Source organism: Euphorbia lathyris, chromosome 3 (genome assembly GCF_963576675.1).
Source record: "Euphorbia lathyris chromosome 3, ddEupLath1.1, whole genome shotgun sequence".
NCBI classification, from domain to species: domain Eukaryota; kingdom Viridiplantae; phylum Streptophyta; class Magnoliopsida; order Malpighiales; family Euphorbiaceae; genus Euphorbia; species Euphorbia lathyris.
Genome location: NC_088912.1, coordinates 85,384,730 through 85,397,101, shown reverse-complemented (window position 1 = coordinate 85,397,101; position 12,372 = coordinate 85,384,730). Strand labels below are relative to the sequence as shown.

The following is a 12,372-nucleotide window of genomic DNA, read 5'->3' as shown; positions in this document are numbered from 1 at the left end:
AAATCTCCTCGCTACGCCCCTTTGTACGCTATTCACACGTCACATCATCATGCCCCCTTGCTTGCTATTCGCACATCATCATTCCCCTGCATGCTCTTCAGTCCATCTCTTGGCAGTTGCTATATAACCTGTCCTGTTGCTGATGTATAGCTCAACAATTCGCTCTCGGCCAGGAAATGACCCCTCAATGAAGGGCTCTATCAGCATTCCATAAATATGCCACAACAGCTAGAAAATGCACATATAAATTAGACCCCAAACATATGAATAGATAAATTAGACCCCAAACATAGACAACTGCATAGATTTATAGCATCATCTTACCATGGCAATATGATGGGAAGGGCGATCAAGTAGTTGGGGCATAGATATATGCCCCAAAGGACTGATATTAGGATGATAAATTTTGGTCCTAAATATGAGCTGCGAATAATAGTAATGTCATGAGTGTATATGCATATATATGAACTGCTTATTATCTGTTAATAAGTTCATGTTCTTACAACTAGAGGTGTGGAGGGAAAATCGATAGAGAAGTCCATATGGACTATGAATACACCTCCTTCATAAGGGGTGTTTGGAGGGCCCTTCATCACGACAGTCCATTGCCGACGATCAGGACCTGCATAACTAATTTTCAAATAAAAGGGTAAATTTCAAATAAAATCCTTGTGGTTTCACTAATTTTCATATAAAGGACGGTGATTTACTTTTTGTCAAAACGAGGATTGAGGTTTTCAACTTTAGCAAAATAAGGACTTTTTCGATTGATACTATTAAAATCACCATTGATGACTTCAAAAATGACATATTTTAAGACTATTAATATTTTAAGCAACTTTAATTCTTCAACTTTTTTATTTTGAGATTATTTAGATGATGATTGGTGAAGAGAGAGAAAGTTGATGTTTAGAGAGAGAACGTTCCCAAAAATATGATTTTCGAAAATCGAAAATGTAGTTTCATAGCAAATATGATAATGAACAGCTTTAATTCTTTAAAATTTTCATTTTCAGGCCGTTAAAGATGGTTTTAATAGCATTAATTAAAAAGGTCATTGTTTTATTAAAAGTGCAAAACCTCAATTCTCGTTTTGACAAAAAGTAAACCACAGTCCTTTATCTGAAAATTAGTAAAACCACATGGGTTTTATTTGAAATTTACCCTAAATAAAAAGAAAAATAGAGAAACCGGAAGACTAGCTTCTGGTTTCTTTGCAATTTGAATCCGGAAGCTAATCTTTTGGGTTTGAACCCGGTCAAACAAGCTCCACAGTAGACAAAAATTTTAACCGAGCTCTTAATGAGGAATAGTTTTTATTAAAAGCCCCAAAATAAGGCAAAATCTATGTTTGCTATTAATTTCTAGGTATAGGGGCTGACACCGCTATTAGACCCGAAGTAGTTATTAAGTGTTTTCTTAGGAGTCTTATGAGTTAGTAATTACTTGAGAGTACACCTGTTCATGGGCTGGGTTGGACCGGGCCTAACCGGACTTGTCACATAATTACTTTGTCCGAGCCCAACCAAGCCCGCACTATATTTACATGTCGGGACCCGCCCCGGCCCAACTAATATCTTTGTATTTTTTAAAAATTAAAATTAAACTAAAAAATTATACTACAAATATAAATAATAAAATACAATAAACTAAATTTTAGAGGTATTTCAATAAAAATCAATTAACGCAATCTTAAATAATAAAAAATACTTTTTTGATAGTAATAAATAAAATAGTAACAAAAATATGTACATATTCACCAATTCTAAAAAATATATGGTTTGAAAATTTTTACGTTGAAGAAATTTAAAATTTTTATTTTTGGAATATAAAGTTTATTAAAATATAAAAGTTATTAAATTAAAATTTCGGGTCGGGCTGGGTTGGGTCTGGGTTTTGAGACAAATCCCAAGCCCAACATACTCTATATGCGGGCCTAAGCGGGCTTGGACCGGGTCGGATCTATTACGAAACATATACGTCCAAGCCCAGTTTTTGAAGAGCGGGCTTGGACGGGCTGGGCGGGCTAGTGGGCTTTTGAACAGGTCTACTTGAAAGTTAAATTCTAGAACTATTTACTCATTTTTTACTGCAGTAGTGCTCATCTGAATGATCAAATCAATTTGGTCATTCACCGTTAGATCCAGACTTATTAAATTTAAGTTTTAGGATGCTTTGAATTTCCACCACATGATTCTAGTAAGCTTGAATCTAATGGTAAATGACCAAATCCATTTTTTTTTTTTTGGTAAGAAGGAAGAAAAAAACAAACAAACAAAAACCTAACCCGGGATCAGTCTAGGAAGACTGACCCCAATCCTATCCTCAAGAAGAGAATGTAACAGAAAAGAAGGAGGAACGGAAAGGGTAGAAACACCTAACATCCCCCCATACCCAGCAGCTGCCAAGCGATCCGCCAAGCGGTTTTGCTCCCTATAAATATGGGAGAAGGTAAGAGAATCGAAGGCAGGACGAAGCCTCAAGATGGCTTTAATGAGATTCTGACTCTTAAGGCAAACAACCTGTCTATCCGAAATCCTGTTGATAGCCTCCAAATTGTCAGACTCCACCGAAAGTCTTTTAACACCCATGCGAATGGCGAGTTTAATGCCAGACAAGATCCCCCAGAGCTCTGCAGTAAAGGAGGAGCCCGTACCTAAGTTATGGATAAACCCAGCCAGCCAGGCGCCACCAGCATCCCGAAGAACTCCACCAGCAGCAATTCTACCATTACTAAGGCAGGAGCCATCCGTATTCAACTTGACAACCCCTTCCCTGGGCTTCCTCCAACCAACTAACTGGACCTCTTTAACCGGGGAGGGGTGAACCAGGGGCTCTCCTTCAAAACTCTTTGTAATAACAGAGAGTTTTTTCGAGAAGTAAAACCGGAGGTCAGGAATAAAGACAGTCTTCTCAGCAAATAACTCTTCATTCCTCTATTTCCACATTTGGTGACAAATAATAGCGAAGAGAATAGCCCCGTGCTCCATACTGGCCAACAAATTTCCATTAACGCCTTCAGAGAACCAGTCAATATCAGAAAACCCTATAAAGGAAGGAAATGACCAAATCCATTTAATCATTCAGGATTCATCTCAGGTGAGCATTATTATTTTTTTTACTGATAGTTATACTTTATTTTGAATTAAAAAATAATAAAAAATATATATATATATATATTAAAAAATCGAGCCTGTCTGCTTAGATTTTAAACGGAATTTAAGAAAATTCAATTTTAACTTGTTAATATTTTTGAGCCGAATTATCTGAAGTCGAGTTTTAACCATCTAAGCTTAAATAGTTCCTCAGATACAAGACTCCGTTGGCATCTCTAATCGTAGGATGAAATAACCCAAAAATGTGGTTCATAGAAAGAAAAGAATAATATGGTATGGATGAAGCGAGTGAAAGCTACGCGGGGAAAAAGAAGAGTAGGGAAAGGCAGGCACTGAAAAAGAGCCATAAAATGACTGCAAGAGAAGAGATGTACATAAAGCTAAATAAAGGGCACGCAATTTAAGACTTACACACCCTCTTTCCTTTCCTTTCATTTCCTATCCTACTAGGGCTTGGATTCTCCATAGTCAAACTTCTTTGACTTATTATATCCTAGGGCTTGGATTCTCCATAGTCCAACCATATTATTTTCAGATCCATCAACCAATCAATTCATTCAAATCTCCCCCTCCTCTCCCCCAGCATTGGGCTGCCTCCACCGTTACAAACAGATTGTCACTATTAAAAACCGTATTATCGTGTTAGAAATAAACAGCTTCGAAGCAAATCTAAGAAATGATTTCGAGTTTAAATATTATTAGTTAATATTTTTGATAAAGTATAGATATATTTCTATAGGTGGAATCTAAGAAATGATAAAATTTTATCTTTCGAATTTCGTATTTAAGGGTCTATTTGTTTCAACTGCTCCTGTTTCTTGTTTGATTTTTTTTCTAAAAAACAGCTGTTTCAAATTTTTATCAAACACTTTTTGTCTCCCGTTTAGACTTAAAAGACAAAAAATAATTCCGAAAAATTGAAACAAATGGACACTTAGAATAATTATAAATACAAATAATAGTACATATGAAGTAATTTTAGATCCACGATAATAAAACTAATAATGGTACATTTAGATTTGGATAATAAAACTCATAAAATGAAACTCTTAAAGAAGGAGTGTTCGTCATTTTCCAACTGTCGGGAACCACCCTTTACAAGAGTGGTTTTGCACCTGTACACTCCATCTCTATCTATGGAGAGTTAATTTAGACTATATTAGTTGATAATTAACTATATTATTAAAATCATCATTTTATGATTAACCTCTTATTCAAACAAAATAAAATGATTATAATCTACCCTTAGGTGCATAATAGTTGGATCAACATTCAACATTTTGTTTGAAAAAGGCAAAGAGTACGAAAAAGTATTGAATAAATAACACAAACTTAAAATTAATTAATCCAAAGGTTGAATTACAAAATCCTCCTTAAATGATACAAAAAGTAATTATCATTGACCCAACAATTGAGTCAATAATAACACATAAATGTTTCAAGAATTTCAAATTCTGTCACCTTAATTTCCTACACACCGTACCTCTATCTAACTTTTTCTTTAATTCACCATTTTCCTATTAAGTATTCCCAATTTAATCCATTACCTTAACCCCATATTACTAATTAAACCCCTAAACTACTAGTCATTCCACAAAGCAAACATAGGAGCTTGATGAACCAAACCCAAACTACTAATCCTATTGTTACTTCCACTATTACCATCTTCACATTTTAATGAATAACCCGGACCGTAATCTCCGAATTCCCCGACCGAACATTTCGGACTCCCTAGATCATTACATGCTATCTTGCTATTGTTAGCAATGTTGTGTTCATCCGTGTTTGATGTCGTACTAGTCCAAACGATATTGGTGAACTCATCGGAGGCCGCTTCTCCGGTTGTCGCGGCCACGAGTGGTTGAGGAGATGTGGAAGATGCACAAGAGTTTTCATCATCAATATTGGTTGTCATATTTGGAGCTAACTCTTTTGATGGACGTTTAGCAAGGTCACTTGCAATAAGAGTAGAGCTTGAGCATATTCTTTTCACATCATATCTACTTATATCAAAATTTGTAACCGCACTTGTACCCCTAAATTTGATGGCTGCAATGTCATATGCCTCAGCTGCCTCTTCTTGTGTGCCTATATACATCAAAATAAACACGAGATACCTGTTTACTAACTTTTAAACTACGAGACTGTTTATAAATATGTCCTATCTTCTTTTTTTAGGGGTTGATGATACTAATGGCTTTCAAAAACACTAGAATTAGTACAATTTATATGTAGGCAATCTATCAATATTGGTAATGAGCGAATAGTACTAGTGATGAGGACCACAAAAATCTATGGAAAGATTGCATTGTCCTTTTGTGGGGGTCTGTAATTATAAATGCAGGAAGCAATTAAGAGTGTCTAAAAAAATGAAACAATTTGAAATTGGATGAAAGTGAAGCTGGCTTACTAAATGTTCCAAGGTACAAGTCCTTGTTTCCAGCAACTCTGCCTATTCTAGCTTGCCATCTTCCATGTTGATGATGCCTGTAGCCATCAAAATAATAAATTAGCAAAGAAAAGGAAAGGAAGAAGCTAGCTAGATAGATAGATATGATGTTTGAATTTGTGTTAATGGATGATAATGTTTGGCTAAGAACAGAAAAAGGCTGCAAAAAGACACAGTAAGTAAATAATGAAAATGAAACAAGTTTATTATGATTATTGAAGTCACTTTCTGGCATCATCAGTATAGTACCTTGTGACTCCTCTGTAAACCGAAGCTCCTCTTGAAAACCCACTGCTTTTTCTGCCAAAGTTTTAACAAAGCTATCAATCTTTCTTTCTTTCCCCATATCTGTTATTTCTTTTTCAAATTTAAGATTCCAAAGTAAAACATGTCTATGTACCTTCTCAAATTGGCTACAAATTCTTGCCTTGTCATGTTCTTCATTTCTTCTAGCTCCTTGTGATATGTACTCAACTATTAATGAAATTTATGTCAGAAAATACCCATTAAATTTTATTGAAAATCAATGGTCCCAAAATTTTGGAGAGTTCTCGTTAGTATTTTAAACTTACCTAGAGTGATTCGTTGACAATTTAAACTTGTTTAGAATGAGATAACGATAACTTGAACCTACTTAAAGTGATTTATTAAATAAACGATTCAACTTAATCAAACCTATCACTTTCTATCACTTTAAACAAGTTTGAAACCTAATGATGACGCCCTTTAAAAGTTCAAGGGTGAATTTTAGAGATGTCTATTTAGTTTCTCAACTTGTTTAATGTCTCATCATCCCTCTAAATTCACGTGACTAAAAAACGAGGGATTTGGATAAGTTAAAAGTGTATCATAGGTCATTTTAAGCAACCTAGTAGATTATTTAAACCATTCTAGGAACCTAGCATGTCATGTTTAAGCAAGTTTATTGAATCACATGTCATTTTAAGTAAATTTAAGGGGTATTTATGATATCAGGGGTGAAATTGGGAAATTTGTACAAATAGAAAGGACCCAAATGTATTTAGGCAAAGAAAAATCAAGGTGATTTAACGAACTTACAGGGAAATTTATGTGAGTGGTTGGTCCCCAATACTTCAATGCAGCTAAATCATAAGCCCTTGCTGCTTTCTCTTCTTTATCATAGCCACCTGATTTTACAAGGAAAAAAAGAAACATTAAACAAAAAGAATGAATGAGAAAGAACATGCACACCCTCCAATGTTCTTGTATTAAATAATAAATGACATAAAAACAAGCCAGATATGTGTAGTTTAGTTTCACCTACCAAGGTAAACTGCTCAAGGTAGATTCAAGATCATGTCCACCAAAAAGTGCATCAAAAATTAAAAACAAAACAACCGTTAAGTATAGTATAGTATATAGTATATTCTTTTCTCAAATAAAGATACAAACTTTGAGATACCAAATAAATAAAATTGACTATTTCCCCTACCTTGCCTTCCTTTTCTTGTTTGTCCTTCTTTCCTACAGCTATTGTCCCATAAATGTGCCTCATATCTTCCTGTCCATCTATGCCTAAATAAACGGATACAAGTGTATTACTCCGGGAGTATAGTATATGTTTATGATAAAATGTAACTAATTAGTACTACCTTGTGACGCCTCGGTACTGCGAAGTTCTTTGTCCGAAAGTATCGATAGATTTACGAGGAATTGGTTCTCTCGTAAGAGATTTACCGACGGATCTCTTACGGGTATGATCAACTACTTGTAACGAAGAAACTGAAACTAATCCATTGTGTGGAGTAGGGCTCATTGTGAGTGATAATGGCTGAAATGTACTGCAATTGTTAGCTTCATTTGATGATTTATTATCAGATGAAAAGGGTGTCTGTCTTAACCAAGATTTGAATCCAGAAACAGAAGTTGCTGTTTCAAAAGGGACATGATAATGTTGGAGATTGTGATCATTTGGGATTAGGGTTTGTGGATGATGATGATGATAAGATTGGATTAGTGAAGATGGGTTAGTGTCAATGTCTGTATTGAAGCTTGGAGGAACATTGACATTGATTCTGTTAATGTTGTTTTGTGTTTGATCACAGAAAACTTTGGTCTCTTCAGATGGAGGAGGAGGAGGAGGAGAGTTTGAGTAACAACAGCCTAAGAAATCCTCTAGCTTTGGACCTTCTTCACTTGCACTTGTGTTTTCATATCTCCAATCTACAAAATCACAACACTTTCAACAATTCTCAAACAATTTCAACCATTTTCAATCATTTTCAGCCACTTTCAATCACTTTCAGACACTTTCAATCATAATAGAGTGTATACGTACCTTGGGAAACAGCATTAGAGGAGCGTCTGAAGGGATCAAGGACACAAAGAGAGCCATCAGAGCGTAAAGGCATAACAGAAATATGATTGTGATTATGATTATGATTATGAGAAGAAGTAAAGGCTCCTCCACTTTCTTCTTCTTCTCTATCTTGTTCATCATCTTCATCAATGTTAGTGTTTGTGAGGTGTGGAGTTGAGGAAAATCCTAGCCAATTGCTCATCATAGTGTTGTTGATATGGATGAAAGTAATAAAATAAAAGTCTCTCTTTCTCTGAAGAACTGTGTGTATGTGTATGGATGTATGGTGCAATGTATATATCTGTGTTTGTCTTTATTTGAAAGCTCAAACTTCAAAAAATTTGAATCAAAAGCTCCATGTTTCGTCTTATATTCTCAGTCTCTCTGCATATCTCTATCTGTTTTGCCAATTTATGCTTTGGCTTCTGTGCCCTTCCTTCCCCCCTTTCATTTCCTTTTTCTCTCACTTGCCAGGGCGGGTCGCCATCACTCCATCATCATTTTATATCTATATTATCATTGTAATTCAAAAGTCTAATAGTAAATGTAATATCATAAAGAGGAGAAATTTTATGTTACGCCCCGCATACCACATCAAATACTGATATGGTATGCCTCAGCCACTAATTTTAAAACATCTGTTAAAAAAAATTATTATAAATAATAAATTAATTAATTTTGGTTTAGCCCTAAAAGACACGTGTGTCCTTTCTCTGTTTTCACTTCCCCTAGCTTTACCTAATCGCTGTGCCGACACCACCGCTTCAGACCTTTTTCCTCCGCCCGACCACCACTATATTTGCATGTATGGGTTAGTTATGATTTGGTTGAATTTAGTCAGATATATTAAAAAGGAGGGGGGATGATGCAGGTCAGAGCAGTGGAGGAGGAGGTTAAGGTGGCGGCGGCGAATACGGCGGAGACGGAGTCTGCTGCGTTCGGTTAGATATAGTGATTGGGATGGACAAAATCAGCTAGGAAATTGCTAGAAGCCCTATGAATAGAAGGGAATCAAACAAATCAACTAAGTTTGTCATTTGGATTTGAACCCAAATGCTTAAACTCTCATTCATTTTTCTGCAAATTCAAGCCATCTGAGTTTTGAATTTTTTTTTTCTTTTTGGTTCAAATCTGGGTTTTGATTTACGTCATTGTTATTGGCAGTTGAAAGGATGAATAAAATAATTGGCCAATTGAATAAAACAAGAGACCTGCTTCTTCAATTCCATTAATCTAAGGGATAATTAAAAAAATGTTAGAAATCGAACGGAGTTGGTGGTGGTCGGCGGAAGAGAGCGGCTGAAGGTGTGGTGGTCGGGGGAAGAAACTGGGGAAGAGACAGGAAAAAGCAGCTCTGAAAAGTTGTATTTTTTTATTAATAATTAAATTAATTTTTTTTACATGTGTTTCATTTTGATTGGTTATGGCATACCACATCAGTATTTGATGTGGTATGCCGGGCGTAACATAAAATTTCTCCATAAAGAGAGTTTCAACTTTTTTTATTAAGTAATACAACCGAATTAATTAAAACTGAATACATATCATCTCATTAAGATAATGAGATAATTGGTAATGAGAATAAAAAATTACAGATAAATTTGGTCATTCACCATTAGAACTAGACTTATTAATTCTAAGGTTTAGGATGCTTTGACTCTCCATCATAAGATTCTAATAAACGTAAATTTAACCGTAAATTACTAAAAAATACATGGTCATTAAGGTTAATGTGATCAAAATCATCACCCTACTAATGTTAATTGATGTTAAGAATAAAAAGATATAAATAACATAAATTAATTCGTAGATTGTATTGCTTAAGAAGTATAGCAGAATTTGTCATATCTTATATACGAAAATTTATATTATATCATGTGCACTAGGCAATTACAATTTAGGAATAAGATTTAAGTTTATTCATATTGTTTTTGCAAAAGTATATATTTATCTCTAATATAGGAATTAGTAAGATTCTACTTCTAATGTTTTCAATCAAAATCAATTTTACCTTTAACTAACATAAATTTGAATGGAGTAACTTAAGAGTTAGTTGACTACCACATGATTGAACATTCCAAACAAATTTGACTAGAAATTGAAGAAATTTCTTATATTTTGGCATCTTGTTATTACTTGATTCATAACATAGTAACGGGACTAAATCTGGGTGGTAGAGTTCTCGTGATAGCTGTAATACTTTATGTGCCTAAGTAAGGCAAGGTTGATGACCGTTGATCTCGATTTGATGCTTAAGTTAGCAGAGTTTAGGATAAGAGCACTAAGTAGTTGAGTAAAAATTAAATAACTGTGTGTATATACATTCACTATGATGTCACATTCTATTTTAGGGTGCCAAAATCTAGTAGTCGATGTGAGGTGTGCGTCCTAGCTTCCTTTGAGGACATATGTCAACTCTTGGATGATGAACGTGATTTAGACAATTGGTAATATGCCCAATTTGCAATTCTTTAATCCCAGTCGTGAATCAAGGGTCTTAATGCGGGGTGAATTCAGACTTTAACTCATTGGCCCATGTGTTCTTATTGTCCCCTAATCTTAACGTGGTTTGATCCAAAGGTAATCTTTACTTTATACGTCCTTATTAGTTTAAGATGATGACATATGTATCATCAGAGTATTTGTGTGATATCAAATGCCTCTCATTCAGTTCTTAAAGCTCTTTGATGGTCGTTTGACTTGTGAGGTTTCTTTTTACAACTTTTAAGAAAGGTTTGGCATTCTCTAGATGCTAATCGTCCAAAAGCCCATATTGATGTGATGTGGTATTCACTATGAGGCACTTGATCTTCTCTCATTCTCAGTAGGTGAAGTATTTAATCTCGTTGCCTGATCACGTTGGACATTTCTCTTAAATGTTTCTTCATGTTATGATCAACTTTTTTCTTGTAGGTATCAAACTTTATAGTAAGAGACCAGAACTTAGTTAGAGATGTGCCTCCAAAATTTTCCTTCAAAGAATCCCAGAGATCTTTTGTTGTCTCTTTACTTTGATACTCATTTGAGAGATCATCATCCATTGTACTGAGCAGGATGAGTCTTGCTTGTGTGTTTTTCTTCTTCTAAGCCATATAAAAATCTCTGCCCCTCCGATGCTGAGCAGTATTTCCTTCATCAGGTTCAGCCATAACTATCATCAAGGTAGGACCTGTTCTTTGTTACTTAATTTTAGTTCTGTTCAGTAGCATTCAATTCAATTTAGTTTAATAATTTATCATTACTTATTATAATTATAATTATTTTATTATTATTATTATAATTATTATTATTAGAACCATTATTATTTTTATAAGATTTTTGTTTTAATTATTGCTATTTTTAAAGGATTATATAATTATTTCAGTTTTAGTATAATTCAGTTCAGTTTAGTTTAGTTTACTTAATTTCAGTAAAAAGGAACAGAGTCGTACTGAGGACATCATTATCCTCAAGCAAATACTCAATTTTGATGATCCACGCATCATAGTTCTCTCCATTTAGTTTGAGGTCTTTATTCAGTTCAACCACTATGGATTTGGTAACTGAAGTCATTGTGATTCATATGTCTAATGAAGTAAGAGTTGCACAACTTATTAAGAAGTTCTTATAATACACATTTAAGTTCTTTATCCAATATATATATGACCAATCTCAGCTTTACACTAGAGTTTAATTCGAAAAAGAGACCTAGGTATGCTCTAATCATCCTTTAATTCTAATGTTCGATTTTGATTAACTAGATAATATGCATAGAGAACACTCATTATTGGTTTGTAATTAGCTTAATGTGTGTTAAGCTAATAATTGTAAGATTAATGGTTTATGTAGTGCTTTCATTTCTATCATAAACAATTATAAAACCTATGTAACAAATAAAATAATACATCAAACCATAATAAGAAAAACAAATTCTCATATTTAAATCAATGAATAAAACCAATAAATCATTCATATTCACATATCTCACGACACATTTGTTGGTCCCGTGTAACGTGACAATATCAGTTCCAAGGGGGGGTTAGGAACTATTTAAAAAATTTGTTCATAAAGGCTGACTTCTTTTCCTGAAACGACTTTAACTCAGTCTTTTTTAGGCACATCAGTGCTGAGTAGTTTTAGACACAAGCTTAGTCAATTAGTGACTAAGTCTGTTTCTATCATTGAGTCAGGAGATAGCACTTAAGTCTATTCCTGAACTCAGCTTCTCAGTTCACTCAACTCAGCGTGTGTTCTTTTTAGTGTTTTACTAGGCAGTATTTAAACAAGCAAGATATAAAGGAGTTAAGGGTTAGAAAGATATTACTCAGCAGACGTATCCTGGTTCGGCCTCTCCGCCTACTGATGCGTCCTCGGTGAAGACTCACTAAGGGATAAGTGTACCCCGTCGTTATCAAGTAATAAATTTCTGGTTTAAGTCCAGGTTATCGTCCACAGGATTTATTTCTGCAAGAACCGAGCTACTCGATCTCGGATGTTATCTAGGCTTA

At 34.5% G+C, this 12,372-nt stretch overlaps 1 protein-coding gene across 1 annotated transcript; it reads right to left on the bottom strand.

The window, feature by feature from the left end:
- Nucleotides 1-4,460: 4,460 nt before the first annotated feature.
- On the bottom strand, nt 4,461-8,220 carry LOC136223668 (AP2-like ethylene-responsive transcription factor AIL1). Its single transcript, XM_066011781.1, has 9 exons — nt 7,865-8,220; nt 7,179-7,749; nt 7,019-7,101; nt 6,851-6,859; nt 6,625-6,713; nt 5,966-6,039; nt 5,815-5,865; nt 5,527-5,603; nt 4,461-5,204 (listed from the first exon to the last, which is right to left on the bottom strand). Exons 1-9 carry the CDS (start codon nt 8,088-8,090, stop codon nt 4,699-4,701), a joined length of 1,686 nt encoding a protein of 561 aa, XP_065867853.1. The 5' UTR covers nt 8,091-8,220; the 3' UTR covers nt 4,461-4,698.
- Between the last annotated feature and the right edge of the window lie 4,152 nt (nt 8,221-12,372).

Bases quoted from the DNA above. Each gene is read 5' to 3' on its own strand.
- LOC136223668 (XM_066011781.1), bottom strand. From the start codon at position 8,090: ATGATGAGCAATTGGCTAGGATTTTCCTCAACTCCACACCTCACAAAC. The intron at 6,040-6,624 runs GTAAGTTCGTTA...TTTCATTAATAG, and splicing joins CCACTCACATAAATTTCCCT to TTGAGTACATATCACAAGGA. The intron at 5,604-5,814 runs GTACTATACTGA...TGATGGCTACAG, and splicing joins GTTTACAGAGGAGTCACAAG to GCATCATCAACATGGAAGAT.